The sequence below is a fragment of the Sinocyclocheilus rhinocerous genome, unplaced genomic scaffold, assembly GCF_001515625.1.
Source record: "Sinocyclocheilus rhinocerous isolate Xijiao unplaced genomic scaffold, SAMN03320098_v1.1 scaffold1399, whole genome shotgun sequence".
Lineage (NCBI taxonomy): Eukaryota > Metazoa > Chordata > Actinopteri > Cypriniformes > Cyprinidae > Sinocyclocheilus > Sinocyclocheilus rhinocerous.
Genome location: NW_015634038.1, coordinates 384,200 through 410,037, shown reverse-complemented (window position 1 = coordinate 410,037; position 25,838 = coordinate 384,200). Strand labels below are relative to the sequence as shown.

The 25,838-nt window shown below is 35.1% G+C and overlaps 1 protein-coding gene across 1 annotated transcript; it reads right to left on the bottom strand.

Annotated features, from left to right (window-relative positions):
* Positions 1-1,150: 1,150 nt before the first annotated feature.
* Positions 1,151-22,517, bottom strand: LOC107745306 (mucin-5AC-like). Its single transcript, XM_016559165.1, has 28 exons — positions 22,499-22,517; positions 13,483-13,735; positions 13,287-13,401; positions 13,126-13,216; positions 12,412-12,515; positions 11,489-11,705; positions 11,275-11,403; positions 11,059-11,176; positions 10,147-10,285; positions 9,449-9,559; positions 8,916-8,985; positions 8,666-8,803; positions 7,953-8,117; positions 7,780-7,874; positions 7,575-7,701; positions 7,180-7,435; positions 6,254-6,306; positions 4,790-4,890; positions 4,532-4,683; positions 3,982-4,120; positions 3,599-3,709; positions 3,340-3,519; positions 2,959-3,198; positions 2,719-2,875; positions 2,485-2,613; positions 1,960-2,110; positions 1,827-1,881; positions 1,151-1,345 (listed from the first exon to the last, which is right to left on the bottom strand). The coding sequence occupies exons 1-28, from the start codon at positions 22,515-22,517 to the stop codon at positions 1,151-1,153; spliced, it is 3,810 nt and encodes a 1,269-aa protein (XP_016414651.1).
* Between the last annotated feature and the right edge of the window lie 3,321 nt (positions 22,518-25,838).

Here is a 25,838-nt window from a genome sequence, read left to right as displayed (position 1 = left end):
ACTTGGTGGTATGTGCATGCTTGTTGACGACACTGTTGTAGTAGCTGTACTTAGTGAAGGTGTTGTGATGTTTCTACAGTTTTCATCACAACAGAATGTTCTAATCTCATAGTCGTAGCATTGCTGTGCAAGGCCTTGGTGTTTGTTCAAGCAAATTAGACCATCTTTCGTACTGCATTTCACAATCTGTCCAAGTTGTGAAAGAGGAACTCCAGGATAATGTTTTGCACGACACTGTACTTCCATTAGTGCTGAGCATAAGGTAGGATAGGTGTCAGTTATTTTTTCAATAGGTACTATTTCACCACCATCAGGGCCTGCTGTTGGGCTCCCAAAGTCGGTCCAATCTGACCAATGACAATTACATCCAGGGGTAGGAGTAAGGGTGCTTGTTTTCAATGTTGTGGATGTTGGAGACGTTGTTGATGGAGCTGTAGATGTTTTTGTTGTTGGATTTGTAGTTATGCCTGTCATACTGGAGGAATTCTGAACTGAAGTTGTTTTAGTCAGTGGTGTAGTCATGCCATTTGAAAATGATGGTGAAGGTGTTGTCACTGATGATGGAGTTGTGGATATTCTTTTACTAGTGGGGGAACTCTGGACTGGCACAATCTGTCCAAGTTGTGAAAGAGGAACTCCAGGATAATGTTTTGCACGACACTGTACTTCCATTAGGGCTGAGCATAAGGTAGGATAGGTGTCAATTATTTTTTCAATAGATACTATTTCACCACTATCAGGGCCTGCTGTTGGGCTCCCAAAGTCGTTCCAATCGGACCAATGACAATTATATCCAGGGCTAAGAGTAAGGGTGCTTGTTTTCAATATTGTGGATATTGGAGATGTTGTTGATGGAGCTGTATGTGTTTTTGTTGTTGGAGTTGTAGTTATGCCTGTCATACTGGAGGAATTTTGGACAGAAGTTATTTTAGTCAGTGGTGACGTCATGCTGGTTGAGAACACTGGTGAAGGTGTTATAATTGTTGATGGAGTTGTGGGTATGCTTTTACCAGTGGGGGACCTCTGCACTCTTGGTGTTGTAATTTGTGTAAACCTGTTTGTTGAAGAAACTGAAGGTGTGGCAGAATGCATTGTGGAAGTTGTTGTTGATATCATTGTGCTTGTGGAAGAAATAAGGCTTGTTGATGTCTTAACTGGGGTTGCAGGCATGCTGGTTGAAAAAGTTGGTGAAGATGTACCAGTAGAAATTGTTGTTGATGTGTCTGTGGATGTTCCTGTAACAGTGGAGGAACTTTGGACCACTGATGTTGTACTTGGTGGTATGCGCATGCTTGTTGATGACACTGTTGTAGTAGCTGTACTTAGTGAAGGTGTTGTGATGTTTCTACAGTTTTCATCACAACAGAATGTTCTAATCTCATAGTCGTAGCATTGCTGTGCAAGGCCTTGGTGTTTGTTCAAGCAAATTAGACCATCTTTCGTACTGCTAATGCATATTATATATATATATATATATATATATATATATATATATAACTAAAATCTTGTACTTGAGAAGATAGTAGTAAAACCGTTACCTGCTGTTTTACTGGAAAAGTCAAAGATAGTTGGTGAAGTATAGGTCGTTGTTGAATGTGATGTTTGACAAGGGTATGAAGTCTTTTGAATTATCCCATGTTCCTCACAGACAGCTGTCATGCAGCTGCCAAGCCCATCTGTAGTATTATATATTGTGTCTCCATGCATATATTTGTTCCCTTTGAATGTGCAGGTGCAAGCTGCAATTTTAGAAATAAAGACATTTGCTTAATTAATTAAGTGAAAAATGAAGTGCTGATAAAGTATAGATGAAGGAATATGTAAACATTTTTCTTACCAGTTGCATTGTATTTGCAGTTGATCTCCATGGACTTGCAATAGCTTTAAGAACAAACAGTAAAATTAAAACTACATTTTATGACGGTAGACTGTATTTGTATACATGAAATGATAGCATACCATATTTGACAGTGTTCTATTGAAGGAACTATCTCCTGATCGCCGTAATGTTTCCCCTCTTTGTCATAACAGCCACACTGCTCCTTTGTAACACATTTCATTGTATCTTCATCAAAGTAAGGATATCCAGTGGGACATTTGGGGTAACAACCTTATAAAATGAAAATAAAATACAAAACACAAAATTAACTATGTGACATAGATTGCATCTCAAGGTTCGAAATATCTTAAAGTTCTTTAGCCAAAAAAAGACTATAATTTAATTCTGCTAATAATTATAATCATAACTGCAGTCACAGGCAGCAATTATCGATTTCCATAAATTTTTCATAAAGTTGTATTGGGGATAAATGTCAACACACAAGGTGACGTTTTTAAGTTTTTCTTTATTCATAGCACCATCTAGAAACATAAAATGTTCAAATTTGGCATGTTTACTCATAATGTTCTGTTGTCTATGTGAATCAAGTTTTGTGAAGTTTGGACATTGCACTCATGAGATAAAAGGCCCGTTTTTTTTTTTACCTTCAAGTGCTAGTATCTGACTTGAGCACTGCCCAGTTGGATTTCTGCAGGTCTGCAGACAAGGAGCTCCGCAAGGTTTGTACTGCCACTCACATTTCCCAGGAGCATTGTAATAATCACAGAACAACGCTGTAAGAGAAAAAAAAGTTTGTTTAATGTCTTTTTTTTTTTTTTTTTTTTTGATGGTCTCTTTCGGTGATTCAAATTAAACTAAGAAAATTAGCAGTGTCTCACGGCATATTTTAGGTGTTCTCCAGGCAACGCAGGCTCCAGCCTCATTACATGCTTGTGCATAGGCTGCTACAGCAGCACACAAACAGTCATGATCCCCACCGCTATCACAAGCACATGAGTCTCTCACACAAGCATCATAAAAATGATTGGGATCCACCTTAATAAGAAAAATGCAATTCGATTATACGTACAAGAACAACAGGGTATTGTACAAGCTCACCATGCTGCATGTTAACTTACTTGAGAATGACATGTTGTAAAAACTCCACTCTTAATGATACTACATTCTTTCTGAGCCCATGATTTCCTGTAAGGGTTATTTGAGCAGGGATTTCTCGTTTCCATAGTAACAGGACAGCTATTAGACTCTTTCCAATCGTTTCCAAAGTCCAAGGGTTTAACTACCACCTCCTGACTTCTCAACATGAAGTCGTTGTTTGCGTTCCCATCAAAGTTCCCGCAAAGACCACAAACATCACCCTGTGACAGAACAAGATGCATGTTAACTAACACATCTAACAAAAAGATCCAACAGCCTTTCAAGACAACTCAATCTAAACAATAAACTGTAGTCTCTGAAGCAGTTATTCAATGATACATCACTGTAGATTTATTTCTCACCTTAAAGTTTGGACTGAGTTTGATGAACATATTTGCCCTCTGGTCCCACATGACAATTAGTCCATTATTTGCCTCAATGACCATGTACATTCCTCTTATCAAAATTTGGTAAGGAATGTCCACTCCCTCATCTCTGTGAAGAATCTGATAACCTCCATCTGTCAATTTGAGCTCCTTTTTCTAAAAGAAGAAAATACATGTATTTATCAGGCACCTGTGATATATATATAAAACTGTTTAGCAATCCAAGCACTCTCACCCCAAGGAAGAGTCTGACAGCCTTAGAGCAAGTGGTGCCAGTAGATCCACATGGTGTGTTTTCAGTGAGAACTCGCAAAGTACCACTGGCATTGGCATGTCCGCAATAATCCTGTACAAATCACACAGATTTGTCTTTGTATTAATATTAAAACTTTTATTATCTTTTGGCTTACTAATATTTTTACTGATAATATTCAGAAGTCCCTAGACTAAGCTTGCGGTGTGTCATTTAATCTCTATAGCAGCACCCACAATTCAGTTGCAGCTAGGTTATTATTATTATTATTATATTTTAATAATGTTATCATAAACATTTGTAAGCAGAATTTTATATAAGCAAATTAAATCAAAGTGTATTGTATACATTTATTCTGTACTTACTGTGATTAATGTGTATTCACATTCTCCATCAAAAGTGTATCTCTTTCCATCAAATGTAACGTAATGGCCATCTCCATGAACTAAGCAGGTTCCATGGCACGGGTTTGTGCTACATTCCCATTTCCTATCCTTACAGGTACTGCATACACAGATGTAAATATTCATACTCTATGTGTAATACAAATAGGCAGTTTTGTATGAATCTGTGCGATCCAACTTATCATTTCTGATTTTAAACGAATGATTTGTAAGTAAAATGTTCCCATGAAGGTCCACCTCTAAACTTAACCCTCAGGTGGGCATGAACAGATCATGCAAATAGAAAATAGACAAGCTTGAAAAAATAAACCTCTTAAGAAAAGAGAATTTAGAGAATATATTTAAAATGCCATTTCATACCACAGGATGCTATCAAACACAATACATAATTTGAGATGTGTTAGTGCAAACAATGGTTCAGAAAAAAAAACCTGACAATTCCCCTGTGATAGCAAAAATAGAATAATAGTTATTAGAATAATAGAATAATACATATATAATAGAATAATACCAGCTATTGCAGTCCACTTTGATTGTATCTCCAGGTTGGTGTACAATGCCATTGTGAATGCAAGGACAAAGATCTTCTTTGATGCAGCTGCCCCTACCATCTGATACCAGTCCAGACGGACACATACAGCCGGAGATGCACTCAGTGCTAATCTGTTTTGGAAAGTTGCATTATATTAAAATGAAAATATATCTTCTGCAACTTTTTTCTAACTATTTGCCTTAGGATAGTGTTTAGAAACCAATTTTAAACACTCACACAAGCCATATCTAACGTGCTGCAGCTCTTTTGGCACTCTGATCCTGTAGATTCAGGAGCAGCACTAGTGCAGTCAAAGAACACCATAGATTGGGGACAAGCTGATGGCATAGACAAGACATTTATTAGTGATATCAAGAAAAGCAAAGGAACTGATTTAACTGGATACAATGTTCCTCACATAAAGCCATAAATGGTGCATGAATGTATCACTGAAATCGTACGGACTATTTTAAATGGTTACTATCACAGCCGACTGGACATTTTATGTAACTCCTTTTATGTTTCACGAGGACATCATACAGGTATGAAGCAAAATGAGGGTGAGCAGATGATGACAATTCTATTATTTTTGGTTTTACTAAAAACCTCAGTATCAGTTAGTTTTGGCCAGCTCCAATCAGTGTTTGTGCTAAATTAACTTCATGAAATGCAATTAAATAGAAAGCAATAGTTCCCCTTCAAGGGAAATCCACACTGCGTCCCCTGGGGGACTCTTTGGGGAATGCCATCAGCATGACCGGTGTCTGAAGCATGTGTGAAAACACTTCCAAATTCATTGGACCACGCAGCCGTCCTTAGCAGGGTGCCCGAGAGTTTAAGAGGGCGCCGGTAATGCACGTCATCAGCTTTTTTGTCTTCAGGAGCCGTTTGTTTGTTCAGCGTGTGTGAAGCACTATGGAGAGTAAGTCGAGCGAGCATTTTAGGAAATATGTGCCTCCGTGGCCGAGATTTATGAAACCTGAGGAGACACATGACCTTTGCGTTATGTGTCTCGGCGAGGAGCACGCACGTTCAGTGCTTGAGGGCATTAAATGCACTCATTGTGATAAATTTCTGATGAGGAAGCTCCGCTCTCGCCTGTCCCTATTTTCACGGGATGTGAGATCCTCTCCTCAAGCCTCTCCTCACAGATCCTCTCCTCAAGCCTCTGAGGATCGGAGACAGGACCAGAAGCTTAGTGTTGCCACTCGTTCAACTCCCCCTTCCCGGAGTCGAGCACAGAGGAAGCGCGATGCTAAGAAGAGGAGGGAAGACCTCAGAGAGGCGATTGACAGGAAGTCTATCTGACGCCTCTCCTTGATGTCTCTCCTGAGTTTGCCATTATTTGGTGCTCTCTCACCAGGTTGGTCAGGCATGCACCGAGGCATGGCGTAGTGGGTATTTCGTTCCCCAAAGTGTCCCCTAGGGGACTCAGTATGGAGTTCCCTTGAAGGGGAACGTCTCAGGTTATGCCGAGAGGGAACGAGACACTGTATCCCCTTGCCACGCCTAGGACTTGCCTGTTTAACGTCTCCTTCAGACAAAGAAGTTGACACACATCTTCAGACAACGGTCATGCTGATGGCATTCCCCAAAGTGTCCCCTAGGTTACGTAGTGTCTCATTTCCTCTCTGGGAACTATGGTTACATGCGTAACCCATGACGTTTTTAATAAGTACACTAATTTGTGGGAGTACTCACATTGTTGGCTAATTCTCTGTCCAATGCAACTGAGTTTCCCATCCTTGCAAGTGCTGAAACAGAAATCATTAAAATAAAAATCAAACAAATCTGCAGGCTTTATGTAGGTAAATGTAAGACTTTTTAAGACCACATAAAAAAATTGAAGGAATACATTGAATGAAACACAATGCATCAGTATGGTCTCTAAATGTTAACACTTGCAACACTTTATGGTTTGAAAATACTTCCAACAGATCTCCATTAACAAATATTTTGTTTTACTGTTCTGATCTCACTGCAAAAAAAGTGATGCTCTTCCTCAGTGTTCTTGTCTTGTTTTCCAGTGCAAATGTCTACATAAATGTTTTTTAGGCATTTTACATTTATTCCAAAATAATAACTCAAGGCAGTAACAATTTAAACAATATATTTTATTTGTGAACTTAGGCTATGTTCAGCTATTCTTTTTAAGAATTCGCGTTTTTTTTTTATTTTACGGATCATCAGTCATCAAAACTTGGTAAATATTGGTCACTGACACGGAGATTTACTTTAAATTTAACCAAGCTGATTAAAAGCTGACTAAAAACTCCCACAGATCATGTTTTCATGCCATTTTAAGTCTTATTTTGACGTAACAAAGTGGTTATATCTACGTATGTGAGTTGTTTACTTACATTTTAAAATTAGTCTTCCTATTAACGCCATTATATTGTTCATTCAGACTGAAATTTGCCATGTTGACTGACAGAAAGATACTTGGTTTTAAAGTCACTTTTGTGTGAACTGTGCTTCATACTTGGCTACACTGTATATGACAACAGACAACACACTTTTTTTACCCACAACATTTAGTTGAATTTTGGCTAATGTGACCGCACCTTAATCATTTTAGACTCTCATTATTTTAAAGTTATAAACATCAGAGCCCTACTAACTCATACCACATGGTGCCATCCCTGTTGATAACTTCTCCTGGGAGAATTACTGTGCCTTTGCTGTAGCAGGAACAACTAGATAAGGGGACACAGTTTGCTCCTTCATCAAGGAATGTTCCCTCGGCACAGATGCACCCATCTACAGGCTCAAATGTGACACCACAAGTGAAATCTGGGTCACTGTTGCAACGACAGGAACGACTGTTGTTTTGAACTTTGTAAGAATAAACCATATTGCCGGGACAGCTGGCTGAAAATTTACCTGTGAACAAAAAAACATTTATATATTTATTTGAACAACCACCAAAGCACGTGGTATCTACATGTCCAGTACACTCAACTATCCTCTGTTTAATAGTCTTATGTTTAATGCTTTTTAAAGGTTTGAATGAATCACTTACTGCATGCAACGTTTCTCCAGTGAGGCAGATGAATCCCTTTTGCAGCACAGCTGTGTACGTATGAAGACAAAGCGGCACACATGCAGTCTTCACTTTTCTCACAATTACAGGCATCGTACATGCAGATCTGTTGGGTTAAAAAGTGTTGGCCCAATCTCAAAAGAAACGTATGCTTAGATTTATCAGCAGGACTCTTAAAACTCACCATTTGATAGAAATCAGGGGGGATCTCTTTGTGGCATGGAGCAAACACCCCTTTAGGGTCTGACAGCAGAGAGCACCATTTCTTAGCATATCTCTCTGCAATAAAGAAGAGCAAAGAGCTATTACATGACAGCACAGGCGCCATTATCTCATCTATAGTGAATCGAGATATACCGTTATCTAAGCTGAGACTGCAGGGATCCTCAAAGCTGTTTTTAACATCGGGGCAGTTGGCTCGTGCTTTCCAGCCATTGGCAAAGTCTACTGCTGTAGCTTCAGGAGATCCACTAACAGTTATGAAGCCATCTGCTTGAATACTATTGAAGTTCCCACACAAACCTAACAAAAAATTGACATAATTTTGCCCATTTGTTTTTAAACTTTGCAAAAAGTAATTTAACCTTCATCAAAAACAGAAAACTAGAATCCTTTGAATGCATGGAATGTCAATTGAAAATGTACTGGCCAAAAATGGCCTGTAGCTGTTGTACATTACCATTAACTTATTCCATCATAATTCAAATGAAGGAGCAACGCTGGTACTTTTATAGTTATTTAGGAATTGTAAGATAACACTGTTAATATACAACTTGGTAACACTTTATTTCGATACTCCACTTTAGACATTCTATTAACAGTAAGTAACTTTGCAACTACATGTCAACTAGCAGTTAGTAGAGTATCAGTAGACTGTCAGCTTAATATCTTCTAACACTTTCTTTGTCAACATTCTACTAACCCTAAACCTACCCTAACAGTCTACTCTGAGAGTTAGTAGTATGCAAATGAATGAGAATTAGTTGACATGTAGTTACAAAGTTACTTATAGTTAGTAGAATGTCTAAAGTGGACTATCGAAATAAAGTGTAACCTACAACTTTTCTTACCATTTGTTTTCTGCTTGTAAGTCGCATCAACTTTTATGTAAACCTGCATTACTGATATGAGCTGGATCTCCAGCTCAAGCCCAAAAGATGTCTGGACGATGATGAAAAATGTGGTGGGTTTGAAAATCATCACGTCAGCTACAGAAAAAAAATAGTTAATTTTGTGCTGTTTAGTTATTTCATTATATTTCTCTTAAGAACAATGTGTGTTGTAAAATTGCAAGAAAATCAAACTGAACTGATAACCTACCTATGGAAAGAGGGAGCTGTGAATACGTTTTATTAACAAACACTTTTCCATCAGACTGGATGCTGAACACCTAAAATTCGCAACATTCATTTGCAAGGAAAGATTCAAATGCAAAGAGATTCTCTGAGAATGATTAAAAAATACTATGCAAATAAATTAACTGTAGTGATATAAATTGAATTTTGAATTTGCAATAACTTACTGTGTTCCTCTTTGAGAAAGAAAGAGTTACTGCCTTCAGACATGTTTCAGTGTCAGTGAAACCGCATTTCATCAGATCCCCCAAAACTGTAAACTCATTGTCACTGGTCTGCTGAAATACAGATGTGACACCAGCACATAATGATTTTGCCAGCAACATTCATCTGTGCAACATGTACGCATAATATAGTTGGGAACACCTAAAATTCGCAACATTCATTTGCAAGGAAAGATTCAAATGCAAAGAGATTCTCTGAGAATGATTAAAAAATACTATGCAAATAAATTAACTGTAGTGATATAAATTGAATTTTGAATTTGCAATAACTTACTGTGTTCCTCTTTGAGAAAGAAAGAGTTACTGCCTTCAGACATGTTTCAGTGTCAGTGAAACCGCATTTCATCAGATCTCCCAAAACTGTAAACTCATTGTCACTGGTCTGCTGAAATACAGATGTGACACCAGCACATAATGATTTTGCCAGCAACATTCATCTGTGCAACATGTACGCATAATATAGTTGGTTTGATTTCAGGTGAATTTCTAAGGTCAAATTAATAATAACAAAATACTCTATAATGCAGCATTTTAAGCATCACAAGCTTTGCAGCACTTAAAAACTGTGTCAATTGAATGTGCTTAAAATAACGAAATACATTGTAGTGTACTTCGAAACTAGAGTTTGCCAAGACACATATACAGTATGTATCTGATGCAAACATATGTGATTATCAAAAATTACAGGTTAACATCAACACAAAAGTAGACATTTTAAACGGTTTTTACACAGCTCTTGCCATACAACTAGGGGTTTTCAGAGTCAAACATGATATTTAACGTTCTGGATGTGAATGTTGAGTAGACACAAGCTTGGTGGAGGGCAAGACTGTTAGTAAGCCATGACAAGTAAATTACTTCAATTGCACTGCATCTTTAGTATGCTTTGGATGTATAAGTGAGAGTTGACAAATTAATCTGGATAATAGACTATGGACTGAAGTACATGTTACACTGTCAGAAAAGACTGACCTTAGAAAGAACGTAAGCACAGTCTCCATGAAAACTGTAAGTCCTCCCATCGTAAGTGGTAATATGGGAACCACCTTCTACAGAGCAAGTCCCTGGGCAATCTCTGTCTTCGCAGCTCCATAGATTATCGACACAAGTGCTTCATGGTGAATAAAGTTTAAATAAAGTGTTAGGTTTCTTTGTCCGAAAAATACAAATACAAACTTTTTCCACTATAACAAGAAACAGTACACTCTTAAAAATAAAGGTGCGTCACGATGCCATAGAAGAACCTTTTTGTCTAAATGGTTCCATAAAGAACCTTTAACATCTGAAGAACCTTTCTGTTTCACAAAAGCTTCTTTGTGGCGAAAGAAGGTTCTTCAGATTATAAAAATAGATTGTAAGAAAGAGATGGTTCTTTGTGGAACCAAAAATGGTTCGGTCCCACTTTATATTAAATGACCTTAACTACTATGTACTTACATTTAAATTAATAATTTGGTACAATGCACTTATTGTGTACATACATGTTTTTACATTGTACTTATATTTTAAAAAATACCTGCATGTAATTACTTCTGTAATTACATTTATAATTACACTGTTGACCCATCCCTCACACCTTAACCCACCCTTAAACCTACCCATAACAACAAACCTGTCCCTAACCTTACCCATATCCCACCTCAATAGCAGCAAAAGTGTTTTGCAATACAATATGAACACAATAAGTACATTGTACTTATTTTTTGATGTAAGTATATAGTAGTTAAGGCCACTTAATATAAAGTGGGACCAATGGTTCTTCTATGGCATCGCTGTGAAGAACCTTTTGAAGCACCTTTATTTTTAAGAGTGTATAATATCAGAGGAAAACAATCGGAAGGTAATGAAGAGGTACAAAATAAAGCAAAAAATATATATAATCACCATTCTTTACAGTTACTTCTGTAAGTCTGTCCAGGTTCATATATTTTTCCATTGTGAATGCAGGGACACTGATTCTGGGCAATACAACCTCTATCAGAGAGGTCATCAAACAGGTATCCTATAACACAGTATATCATAGCAATCTGAGCAATGTCATTTGCATGAAGAAAAAAATCTATAAAAGCAAGCAACTGTGCATTTAAAATCAGATTATACCTTCAGGACAGAAACACCCTTCGATGCATTGGTCCTCACAAATATGGCTTCTGTCAGGGTTTGAACAAGTGTTGATACAAGGGTTTCCGCATTCTTCATGCACCGTATTGTGGAAAGGACACGATTTATCTAAAAATAGATAAATTATGTTAATGCCATTCAGACTTAAAGTTCAAACAGATTTGGAACTGGCTGCTGAAAAGTTTTAACTTACCACAGAACTGCTCAGTCGTCCACGGGTCAGGCTTTCCACCCGCCTGGATGCACTGGCGAGAATATTCTGAGATGGTTCTGCAAACACAAAAGGATCTGGTTCTGTTGGTGCAGAAGCACATGTCCAGTTCACAGGCTTTGATGAAGGAGTCAAGAGGTACGAGGTCCTTACAACTGCTGAAAGATGGGCCTGAAAGCAGCTGCTCACATACTGGTGTCTAGAAAAAGCATGAAGCAAGAAGACATGATGGAAGTACATAATAAACATAACGAGCTAAGGCAAACACAGGGTATCAGAAATAGTGGTGCTCAACTTCATAGAGAAATTTTGCAGTGTTTGCATTTGCAGCACCAGTTCATGCTTTCATTTGGCGTGATCTATCTACACAAAATATTTTACGTGCATCTGCTACTCAAACATGCGAAACAAAGAACTGCTTCACATCCGCAAGTAACCACTGATTTCAAGTCTGTGAGATACAGTACTCATTTTGGATTATTATTGTTATGCATGTTTGTAATTCCATAAGTTCTGAACCAAGGCAAAAATCTAAATTCTCTTCTGGCTTGATCTGGAAATCATTTGAGCCAGTATAGACAAGATTTGTAGGAAAAGTAGCCTAAGCATTAATGTCACATTTAAATATGTTGGACAGTGTAATGGCTAGAGTTTTAATAAAATGAAAGAAATTTACATTTTGCTTCTGGATGAAATTATTAAAAATGTGATCAGAATAAAAGTGACTTTTTTAGCTGGTGGTGATGCTGCTAGGGTCACAGAATCAGTGTGCCAAATTGCATTACTTTCCTACGTATGGTTAATATGGCTGCCATTGGGGAAGAAAAAATAAAGACAATAATAAAACAAAAATAAAATAAATATAGGATAGGATATCAAATAGTGAAGATCCATAGAGAACCTACCATTTCTTTGCATGGCTTTGTTGAACTCATCTGTTCCATACAACTCTCTGTTGAACTATCCGATTTTGCGAAGTATCCATAGTCATATAGAGATCTGTCAACGTCTTAATTAAAGATGAGTTTTATATAATTATACATATAAAACATGTTTCAGGTTCGTTGTTTTATAAAAATCACATTGGCACTGAGATGTCAGCAGATATCAGGTTATTTTACACATTTCACTCATTTTCTGCAGTAATTTAACTCAGCAATTTCATGTTTTTTTGGGTTTTTTCTTTTTGTGAAAATTACTTTCTGTGGATACAACTCATATGTGACCCTGGAGCACAAAAGCAGTCTTAAGTCGCTGGGGTATATTTGTAGATTTTTCTTTTATGCCAAACATCATTAGGATATTAAGTAAAGATCATGTTCCATGAAGATATTTTTTAAATCTCCTACTGTAAATATATCAAAACTTAATTTTTGATTAGTAATATGCATTGCTAAGAACTTCATTTGGACAACTTTAAAGGAGATTTTCTCAATATTTTGATTTTTTTGCACCCTCAGATTCCAGATTTTCAAATATTGTCCTATCATAACAAACCACAATGGAAAGCTTATTTATTCAGCTTGACCCTTATGACTGGTTTTGTGATCCAAGGTCGCATATGTCTATATTATATGTAACTAAAAAAGGAGTATGTATTTATTGCATGTGTTATTTACCATCTTTGATGAACTCATTGTGTAGCTGGATGCCTTTGGAGTCTCCACACAAACCGCAGGTCTTATTTAGGTGCATCATGTCCAATTCAACCTAAAAGGAGCAATTACAGCTACTTTCTTGCAAAAACATCAGATATTTTGCATATTGATGTCACACTCACAGTGAAAGAGTCATCCTCGTTCCACATGGCCACCAGTCCGTGTTTAGCAGTGACTTTGACGTAGGAGGAACTCTTATAGATAAGAATACCAGAGTGGCTAAACGGCAGATTCATCCTAACGGGAAACATATACATTGAATCACAAACGTTCCAAAAATTGCTATAACTCTGACCACCAGAAATAACTTTTACTTACACTCTTCCGTCCACCGTGACAGAGTTTTTGGTGAGCTCCACTACAGTGCTGTCCAACTTCATTGTGATGTTAGTGATTATTGGTTGGTCATTTACTACTTGGCGTCTCAACTGAATGTTGAAGTCCTCGTAGCTGCTTCCACACATTGCGCATATGATATAATTACAAGTGGATGGTAGCTGGAAAATATCTCCATCAAATTTCTTGAAGTGGTAGTTACCCCATGTGCTACAGACTTGTTTGTTATGAGCACCTATAGGTGAGACAACAGATATATATATATACACATACAGATTCAGCTTACATTTTCAGTTAAAGAAACATATATTACTAACATTTTTTAACCTTTATAGTATATCATTATAAAAGCATAAGAGAAAACCACCAAAAGTTCAGCAAAAGTAGCTTTTCCACAAGCTGTCGTAAACACACATCTTCATGATAACACACATGACTCTAAAATAGTGCAATAAACTTTTATTTAACAATAAAATTTAACATAAAACCCTAAAACTACGAAGAAACAACAATTATTGAAATGATGAAAATGCATCAAATGTAAAGCGTCACATATGGAATTCTGGGAATGTCTTTTTTGACTTTTTCACTATAAATCTTACTTGTTCCTTTTCACTTCCAAGAACTGTACATTTAACAGTGTTTTACTATAAAATTACATGCAATGTCCCATAAGATCTATGACAGTTTTTTCATAAGGGAACTTGCCAGGTTTTTACCGTACCATTTTTAGTGTCATTTTAAAATTACGGAAAAAAAATTACAGCATAAAAATATTCAAAGTTATTTTTTTCTTCAAGAAAAAATTATTCTATTCTAGTCTTTTACTTGAACATTTCATAATCAATTCAATGTGTTACTTACCAATTCTTTGCAATTCTGAGTGAAATTTTCTTACACCTAATGTTTTTCAGTATATATATCAAGACATCTCTTATAAATGTTTACTAGTGACATTGTGTGATATGCATTTTGGGTCACACTTTATTTTAAGGTCCAATTCTCGTTATTAACAAACCATTAACTATGACTTTTTGACTCAATAAACTGCAAATTTGCTTTTTATTAATAATTAGTAAGGTTGTTGTTAAGTGTAGGTATTGGGTAGGATTATAATAAATACTAATAAACTTATAAATTTATAAATACTAATAAACAGCCAATATGTTGATAATATGCATGCTAATAAGCAACTAGTTTCGTGAGAATTGGTCCCTATACTAAAATGTTACCGCATTTGGTTTATTTTTTAACCCCAGGATAAATTAAATAATGAATAGAATAATAATATGTGACCCTGGACCACAAAAGCAGTCATAAGGGTCAATTCACAAAACCAGTCATAAGGCTCAATTCAAAATTGAGATTTATACATCAATCTGAATAAATAAGCTTTCCATTGATATATGTTTGTTAGGATAGGACAATATTTGGTCGAGATACAACTATTTGAATATCTGGAATGCAAAAAAATCAAAATATTGAGAAAATCATCTTTAAAGTTGTCCAAATGAAGTTCTTAGCAATGCATATTACTAATCAAAAATTAAGTTTTGATATATTTACGGTAGGAAATTTACAAAATATCTTCATGGAACGTGATCTCTACTTAATATCCTAATGATTTTTGGCATAAAAGAAAAATCTATAATTTTGACCCATACAATGTATTGTTGGCTATTGCTACAAATATACCCCAGCGACTTCAGACTGCTTTTGTGCTCCAGGGTCACATATAATGAATAACACTTATTGTGCTCACTTGGTGAATAATGTCAGTCTGACATCACTGATCAATGTCAAACTGAGATTATCTAACACAATGCCTTCTTACTATTTAATGGAAATCCTAATGCCTTTCTTAAGGATTGCTTAACCACGAACTGAATCTCTGGCTTATGGTCACAATAGAAGGCGTGAAACTGGAAAAAGAAGGGCAGGGGATTTAAAAAGATCCCATTCTGATCAAACAATCAAGTTCACATTACAGAATCTGTATTTTCATTTACTTCACTTAACATATAACACGATATAAGAAAACTTTTTTTGTTGTTTTTTTTACCTGTCTGTGTAGCATTTAATCCAAAGTATAGTACAATCCAGTCAAGCATCCATATGACTATTCTAGTGCGTCTCCCCATGCTTGTCCTGTGGATCCTTCACAGGTGTTTGAGGATGGAAAGTGCTTGTGTTTTCCGTTTTATACCACCCTCTTTTGTGTGAAGGCCTAGGAGGGGCTGAGCGAGGATATGCGTCAAAATGTCTCTAACCCTCTGAATGTATGAATATGACATTTTAAAGAAAACATTCCAAGTTCTGCTTAAGTGCATATTTTAATATGAAATCACACTGTTTCAAACTATATCAAAGTAATTACACTGTAAAAAAAAAAAAATTATTGGAGTACATTTACTTCAAATTTTCACATTTAAATCAATGTGTTACAGTACGTACCCTTTCTATTTAATTTGTGAAATTCCGTGAAAATAGTTTCTTTCTGCACAATTTTTTTTTTCAGTGTAGGGTATGATAGTAGAATAGTATTTTATTATTCTCGTGGGGGAAATGACCAAATATCAAATGTGTAGTTAAAGTACTAATGTAACTTAACCAAATTGACATTTGTCCGATTGTGATTTTTCTGATTATGGAAGTAAAAAATAGAAGATTCCACTTGAAAGAATTCACACAAAGTCTTAATTAATTAGGCTCTTTCAAAACGATTACCTCATGTTGAATCACAGGACATTCCTACATGAAAAATCTCTGGGGCGGTACCTTCTCAAAAGGAACACTTTTGTAGCTTTTCGGTACTAATATGTACCTTTAAGGTACCAATATGGACTGTTTAGGTACAAAGGTGTGCCTTTTGAAAAGGTACTGCCCCAGTGACCAGTCAAAAAGACTGATTGCCAATAATGGTCCATGACTTTACACTTTTGCTTGTATTGTCTAATCTCTTCCTTATCGAAAGCAATTTACATAAATAAAAATAGCATTAGGAGGTGAATAAAAATCAAAATGGCTAAAATTATCATTTAACTCTATAATGTGCAGTGACACACAATATGCATGCATAAATAATTTGGCCAAAAATTAAAATTCTATATTTACTCACACTCATGTTGTTCCAAACCTGTATGGCTTTTTTCTTTTGTCAAACATCAAAGAACATGAAGTTGGTGTGAAATTAATCTGTGTGACTTGAGTTATATATTTTTATTCTTTTGAAGCAACAAAATCACTTTGCATTAAACACAGATTCAAATTTAGGGTGAAGGACGCCACTGGTCCATCCAGTAAAATCTGCCTGCCAGAATGTAGTAAAATTTGAAAATAAAACTGCAAACTAATCAAAGCTCACAAACATGCTTATCATGTCTGTGTTTCTGTGGGTCTTAAAAGTCTTTAATTCGTCCTTCCATAAATGAAAGCTTTAAAAAGGAATTTTTAAATTCACAGGCATGGCATTACATGTTGTATGCACTAAAAAAACTAATCTTCCTCAGTATTTTTGCCATGTTTTGCAATACAAATATCTTAACTTCCTTAAAAACATTTACTTGAGATGCAAAATGAAGATATAGGTGAAGTCTTATTTTCTGAGAAATTTATTAAAATGAAGGGAGTTTATGCTTAAAATAAGAGCAAATATCTGTCAGTGGGGTTTCTGAGCCTATTGGCAGATATTTATTCTTTTTTACGCGTAAAAACTCATTACAATTGCTCAATTTCTCAGAAAACAAGACCTCTCAAATTAAATACAACTCATTTTCTGCTCCCTAGAGAATATATTGACGTATTGTGTTCCCTTCAATTTGGTTCTTAAATTTTCTTTACTTTCTCTTAACACCCTAAATTTATCTTCATAAAACCTGCAAAAAAATGTTTTGCCTTGTGTTTCACCGCCCGTTGATGAGTGCAGATAATGGTCCACACAGTGTGGTTCTTTCTCAGTTTTAGACTTTCTGTTACAATACATTCTACTCACAATCTGTTACATTACATACAATAACATTCACGATAGGAGAAAAGGATTTTACCTTGGGAAGGTTGTGGGTTTGTCAGCTGTGTATTATTTGGCTGTCTAACAGTAAAATGTCAAGTGTCAATATAAAATGCTATGTTTAGACATTGTTACAATCTGATCAAGCAGGCAGACAAAATATTGCATCAGTGTGTGTGGATTTCACAAGACAGGAAATATATTTATAGTATAAATTAATGGAGTAAAATGGCAGCATAAACTGGAGTGTTATGCAACGTTGGGGACTGGAGAACTGGTCGGGCGAGATAGAAAAATCAACACAGTAAAACATATCCTTAATGAAAATTTGCCAAGTTATCACAAATCTAGTTTTTGCTTTGTTATTAATGTATTAATGGGTTATGGAATGTAGATGGTTGTGAAACACACACACATAACTCTATAATGTGCAGTGACACACAATATGCATGCATAAATAATTTGGCCAAAAATTAAAATTCTATATTTACTCACACTCATGTTGTTCCAAACCTGTATGGCTTTTTTCTTTTGTCAAACATCAAAGAACATGAAGTTGGTGTGAAATTAATCTGTGTGACTTGAGTTATATATTTTTATTCTTTTGAAGCAACAAAATCACTTTGCATTAAACACAGATTCAAATTTAGGGTGAAGGACGCCACTGGTCCATCCAGTAAAATCTGCCTGCCAGAATGTAGTAAAATTTGAAAATAAAACTGCAAACTAATCAAAGCTCACAAACATGCTTATCATGTCTGTGTTTCTGTGGGTCTTAAAAGTCTTTAATTCGTCCTTCCATAAATGAAAGCTTTAAAAAGGAATTTTTAAATTCACAGGCATGGCATTACATGTTGTATGCACTAAAAAAACTAATCTTCCTCAGTATTTTTGCCATGTTTTGCAATACAAATATCTTAACTTCCTTAAAAACATTTACTTGAGATGCAAAATGAAGATATAGGTGAAGTCTTATTTTCTGAGAAATTTATTAAAATGAAGGGAGTTTATGCTTAAAATAAGAGCAAATATCTGTCAGTGGGGTTTCTGAGCCTATTGGCAGATATTTATTCTTTTTTACGCGTAAAAACTCATTACAATTGCTCAATTTCTCAGAAAACAAGACCTCTCAAATTAAATACAACTCATTTTCTGCTCCCTAGAGAATATATTGACGTATTGTGTTCCCTTCAATTTGGTTCTTAAATTTTCTTTACTTTCTCTTAACACCCTAAATTTATCTTCATAAAACCTGCAAAAAAATGTTTTGCCTTGTGTTTCACCGCCCGTTGATGAGTGCAGATAATGGTCCACACAGTGTGGTTCTTTCTCAGTTTTAGACTTTCTGTTACAATACATTCTACTCACAATCTGTTACATTACATACAATAACATTCACGATAGGAGAAAAGGATTTTACCTTGGGAAGGTTGTGGGTTTGTCAGCTGTGTATTATTTGGCTGTCTAACAGTAAAATGTCAAGTGTCAATATAAAATGCTATGTTTAGACATTGTTACAATCTGATCAAGCAGGCAGACAAAATATTGCATCAGTGTGTGTGGATTTCACAAGACAGGAAATATATTTATAGTATAAATTAATGGAGTAAAATGGCAGCATAAACTGGAGTGTTATGCAACGTTGGGGACTGGAGAACCGGTCGGGGGAGATAGAAAAATCAACACAGCAAAACATATCCTTAATGAAAATTTGCCAAGTTATCACAGATCTAGTTTTTGCTTTGTTATTAATGTATTAATGGGTTATGGAGTGTAGATGGTTGTGAAACACACACACACACACACACACACATGCACACACACGCACACGCACACGCACACACACACACATTTTATTATTTTATTTGGATCCACAAGACAAGCAACAAAAACGGAATCCAAATACCTTGGGAAGTCAGTTTGCAAGATGACAGGTACATATGGCTAACATACATTCACAAGTCCTTATATGTATAACATCAACACTCAAGGATAGACAACACATCTTCGTTTCCATATTTGCATACTCCCTATAGTGGCTGATATATTTATAACATTCAACACTCAAGGATAGACAAAAGAGTTTTTTTGCTTTCTTTTTTTGCAATCCACTCAACTGCAGACCTTTAATCACATTCTTGTGCACATGACCTAAGCTTCCAAATACTAGGGTAATTAACTTACAATGATAGTCAAGTTGATGGATGGCTTCAACCAATGGCTGATATTTCAGCAGTTTGGAAAGATAGCAGGTATCAAAATACAGATCAAAACAACAGCCAACCTCAATGACAAATACAGAGTTCAAAGCCTTGTTTACAATCACAATGTCCGGAGTGTTTGGAATGTTTTTGAAATAGACACTGTCAGATTTGTTGTCATAAAACCAGTTAAATTCAACAGTAGTATGCTGGTAAAACTTACTGTCTTTATGTATTGTTTTCAAGTCCTTTACAATCAAATCAACCAGGCGATCGTGTCTGGACACATACAGTCCTTTGTAACAACAACATCCATTTAAGATGTGGGCAACCGTTTCATTTTCCTGTTGATTTTGATGTAACAGACAGTAGGAGTTGTAATTTGACGGGTACCATATTGACAGATTGTACATAGTTGGAAGACATTGTAGTCGTGCTTTAATCATAAAAATTAGAATATCCTCTGAGATTGAAAAGTTTGTCAAAATATATATATATAGAAACATGTTAATAAACAAAATAATGGTACAAGAAATAACCCTGAATAGGAATTAAATACTTTTGGTGGTAATTTCACAAACATCTTTCTCACACAAAGAGGAAGTGTCTATATAAATGTAGAATTAGATTGGGTTGCTCTTTTATTGTTTACAAAAATGCTATTAAATGCATCACATTTACAATCGAATTTTACAGGGAAATAACTTCAATTTACAATAATACCGTAGTGCTACTATCTTGTCAGTTTGTAGTGTTTAAATGCACATGTTGAAAATAACCACCAAATAATTATAAGTCTCTATGGAAAACTAAAAACATAACATTTTGAAGTAAAGTAAAATAAAACAATTCAGCCACTCAGAATATACACTTGATGTCACATGCATGCTATATTATGATCCACAAAACACAAGAAATGGATGGATGGATGGATGAACTCTAATATAAAAATGACATTGATCTTATAATTAGAGATCTGCTTTTAAAATAAAATCAGTTGCTAATGAAGTTACTGGAAGGTTTCAGCATGGTTTTTTTTTTTTTTTTTTTCAACTTACTACTTTATTATATTTGTCTTAGACCACAGTTTGCTGGTTGTTTCATTTGTAAAGAAACATTGTGTTTAGAGAAACAATGTCATACGACATTCTAGAGATTGTTTAGTATTTTATGACCTGATAAATAAACCAAAAAGCCTAAATATAAAGATAAATGGATGGGTTAAAAGATGAAGACAAAATGGTTCTATAAATAATGTCAGCCATATTTTTAATAAAAAAATATAAGGATACTGAAAGAATAATTTAAAGTATTCTGAAATTGGAAAAAAATAAATATGTATAACATATTCTTACATTTACGTAATTTTCATATAGAATGTTTAAAATAGTTTTTAAATGTGATTGGCAATGACGTTTTAAATACATGAGCACAAAGTGTAGCAGAACACATTTTATGAACAACTGGAATTCAAATATATTCTGTATGTTTTTCTTGAAAATGTGTAAATTGAGGTCCGTTTCTATGTGCGTGTTCCAGAGAATGGGTGGACTCGTGTCTAGTATTGTAAATCTGACAATGAATTGTCTGGCCTGTGCCCTAACGCAGTTAGACGTCAGTATGTCAATATTTATGCAGCCTTTTCTTTAGCAAATATTTGAAAACTCCTAAATGAATCGCAAGAAACAAAACAAAAGGTTCTCACACAATGTTTTCGTGAGTCCTGACTTCAAGCCAATTCAGATGTTGTGAGCTGTGCTATCAAGACAACCCAGAAATAGACATTAGGCAGGGTAAAGCCATATTTAATTTTTGACAGGGATGAAAACGAGGCTGAGGGACTAAAGTACAGTGTGTTCATTAGATTGTAGGCTACTGTCCAAAATTGGTCAGAAGTCTTATAAGCAGCTACGGAAAATGTTTAGTGGAAGTTTTTCTGTTAAAGGAGGCTCTACAAGAAATTAAATGTGTGTTTATATAGTGATATTAGCTTCATCGGATCCTGTTTAGTCTAAAATCTATAATGAATTACATTGAAATTATTGCAGAAATCTAGATATTCATGCCACTCCAGATGGGACGGATCCAAAACAACAAAAACAAGATTCCGATCATTTTCAGTATTCATTCATTCATTCATAATTCAGTATATCAACATTTCATGATAAACGAAGCAAAATACACATAGGCTTTCTTAAAAAAAAAAAAAAACTATAATACTATTATGCAATGAAAGACTTCACAGTGCACATAAATGAAGTCAACAAATGACTGCAGTTTATTTCGACTTTTATTGGCCTTTGTGTTTTGAACTCCAAGTAAAATCTTTACATGCAAACTTCGGACATACAGTAAACACTTCCCTGCTGTGCAACTACATGCACTATATATATATACAATTGCATCATTAATGAAAGAAGAACAAATTTATACCAATAAACATTCACAAACTAAACTGGCAAATATTGTGTTCAAGTGTCAGACTGGTGTGCTATTTTGTTCGCTTTTTGCAAATGACAGATATCATAGACAGCTCTGTATGTGAATAAGGTGTCGTGAAAAAATACAGCAATATCACATTCATCATTTTGAAGAGCTAAATGATTTATCTGGATTACAAAATATTATAGGGGTCGTGTCATGCATTTTTTTTTTAATTCTGACATTTCTTAAGGTTCATTTATAATACTTGCAATATTTTTTTTTGTTGTTTAAAGATGGTCTAAATGTATTAATATGTGAGCATTTTCCACCAGTCTTGACCAAAATGCTCCCTTTTGGGGACGCTTACCCTTTGAGACTTCAACCATAGCTATCATTCAAAATATATAATCATTTCAAGTTGTTTTTTTGTGTAGTAACAATAAATGCTCTTTTTGGAGGATATTTTGTGTTCTTCAACTTAGTGTTTTTACAATACAGTGATCTCTTATACATGAAAACATCAAAGGAAAATTGATTCCTCGTGGCATGAACCCTTTAAAATTTTCTGTGATGCCAAACAACGGGCGACCACACTTCCAGGTTTTTCCACACGAGCAGCTTTTAGAAGCAATGCATCTTTATTGCTTAAATACACATTTGACCACATAAATAATCATATTTGTTTTCAGTTTTGAAAAGTTTTCGTTCGAATATCCTTTCACGGTCAATGATGGTATTTTGGTGTTATAGGACCAAATACCAAATACAATATGAAATATATTGTCACCACAATTATGGTTCAAAAGATTAAATCAGTTGTTCGTAACTTAAATATTTGCATGATGCCTTAGTAAAACGCAAATCTACCAACAGCAGCTGTGGGACAATTGGGTCCTATTTCAGCTTTCTGCATGTTTTATGAAGGTAAATGTAACCCTTTTAAGACCAAGCTAAATTTTATTTTGTATAAAGATACATTTATTTGAGAAGCAAAATTACATAGGATATGAAGTCTTGTTTTCTGAGAAATTGATCAAAATGAAGTAAGTTTATGATTAAAACGAGAACAAATATCAGCCAACGGGCTCGGGAAAATCAACTTAATTTAAAGCAAAAAGAAGTTTTCATGCCTCATTGACAGATATTTGTTGTTTTAAGCATAAACACTTCATTCTGTTCAATTTCTCAAAAAACAAGACTTGAAATGTTCAATTTGCATCTCAAGTAATGCATCGTGATTTAAAGGGTTAGTTCACCCAAAAATGAAAATTAGGCTGTGTTTTACTCACCCCCGATGCATCCTAGGTGTATATGACTTTCTTCTTTCAGATGAATCCAGTCGGAGTTATATTAAAAATGTTCTTTGATCTTTCAAGCTGTTTCATGGCACTCAGCGGGTGTTGCATGCATCAGTCCAAAAGAAGTTAAATAAAAAGCGCCCATCCATAAAGAAAAAGTGTCTCACACGGCTCCGGGGGGTGAACAAAGGCCTTCTATAGCGAATCGATGCGTTTTTGTAAGAAAAATATCCATATTCAAAATGTAATAATCACTTTAATGTAGCTCAAACTGATGTTTAGATATTTTATTGGTCAAAAAAAATGAGAAAGATATAAATTTTTATGTATGCAAAATGTAACATTTAATGTCATGACTTCGATTTAAGACCTGTGAAAATGCTGTATTAGAGCAGATGATTTTGCCCAGGATCACTGAATTATCATCATTTGTGTAACTGCGTTTGCTAAAATACTTCAAAGCTCCAAAACTCTTTTGGAAATGTGGAGTTTGAACCCAGCACAAATCTTTTTCAGCTCAAACTGAAGCGATGTAATGTAAAGCAGCTCTGTTTTGGAGTTCCCGAAAAAACCCGGAAGTGTCACCGCCAGACGTTTGTTGGGGGGAGTGAATTATTATTTATTAAGGCAACTGAACTGTATTGACTATGATCAAAGACACTCTCATGCATAAGAGCTGGTTATAATGACAGCAAAGAATAGAAATGTTGAGTGCATTCCATTGTAACTGTGCTTTCCTTTCAGAGTTCACATGTGATTGAACTGCAGTACTTTTTCTTCTTACAGTAATCTTGGCTTGCGTCACAGCCACATGATGCAGTGGACTATTTTTAGTCTATCCTATTTCATTTATCCATGAACGTAGTTGTTAATGGTCGTCTCAACAAGGTAATTGTATTTTTAATACATTATAGACCATAAATAGGATGCATGTTTGAAGGGTTTAGCGAATAGTGTGCTTACATACAGTAATAGTGTTGTTGTAAACCAGACGTACCAAGCAAAATCGTATTCGAATTAGATTAGAAGACCACCTAACCTAAGTCTAAAAGTATCATTGCTGAACAGATAATGGTTTAAAATTGGACATTCTTTGGATTTAGTCTTATCTGTAAACATCCCTACTTGTTGCTTCCTATTTATTTGAAATAACTAGCCAGTTCTTCTGACCTAATGTCAGGGTTATTATAGCTAACTAAAACCATAAAAAAAATTAAATAAACATTAACTTTAAATAAAATATAATAAAAACTATAATTTCAGCTAGTTGCCAAGGCAACATTTCTAATTAAAATAAAATAATAATAATAGAAAAAAAATAAAAATGAAATAATAATAATAGAAAACACTAAAACTAATACATAAAAATAAAAAAAATAAACACTATAGACATTTTTTCAAATGACAGAAATGCAGCAAAATTACTAAAATTTTAACTAAAATTAATGTGATAACAGAAAATATAAAAATGAAATCTAATTCACAAATATTAACAAAAAATATAAATAGTATATCAGTGAATCTCACATGACACGGACTCATGTAAATTTGAAAAACGTAGCTAAACGTAATTAAGTCATTTTACCTGACATTCTATATGGCCTGTAAACATTCTTAGACTGGTTAAAACTGCTTAAAATAGGGCTTATACTTTCTGTATCGGCCTCTTTTTTTTTCTTTTTTTTTCATAATGCTTTTTAATAAGAGAGATTGCTAAGAGACGTGATATTAACGCATTCCCACAACAATTAAGATAAATATTTGGAGTTTCTACAGTTGTTCTTAAACTAGAACTTAAAATCACAATGCTGCTGTGGCCAGATTAGTGAACGTGACATATTTGTGCAGTTCTTTTACACTTCAGTGCTAACCTATAGTCGTTTGTGTGGGTCACAGTGAACAGAAGAGCTCCAGACATCACATTTTGTTTCTTGAAAGCATATCATGTGTGAGCCGGACAAGAGCAAGGTCGGTATAGCCCAAGATGTGCAGATAGTGGAGGGGAATGGAGTTGCAAAATGGGCCGAGTACAACTTAAGGGCATGCAGAACGCTTGAAGAGCCTAGTCGCTGGAGACGTGATTCTCGTTGAGCAGAGTATGCCAGCGCTCGATCTTCTTGTCTTTGTTCTTGAGGCATTCGTACCAGTGCTTCAAACGCTCACCTTTGGCAGTGATACCCAGCTGACAGCCTCCTGATTGTGAAATATTAGTTGTATTAAAACATTTAATGTGTATTAACAATACACATTTAATATTTTACTCAAACATTTATTCTGAATAGAGGAATGAAAAATGAAAGTCAGTGACAATCTAGACCATATTTACACCTAGTATCAACATCTTTAATCGTATAACAAGTGGACATTGCAAAACGAGTCAAAATCTGCTGAGGGGTAATAATGGAACAA

Excerpts from the sequence above, each read along its gene's own strand:
- LOC107745306 (XM_016559165.1), bottom strand. Across the intron at positions 4,121-4,531 it reads AAAGTGGACTGCAATAGCTG|TACCTGTAAGGATAGGAAAT; the intron begins GTATTATTCTAT and ends CTGTGTATGCAG. Across the intron at positions 1,882-1,959 it reads ATAGAACACTGTCAAATATG|CTATTGCAAGTCCATGGAGA; the intron begins GTATGCTATCAT and ends TTGTTCTTAAAG.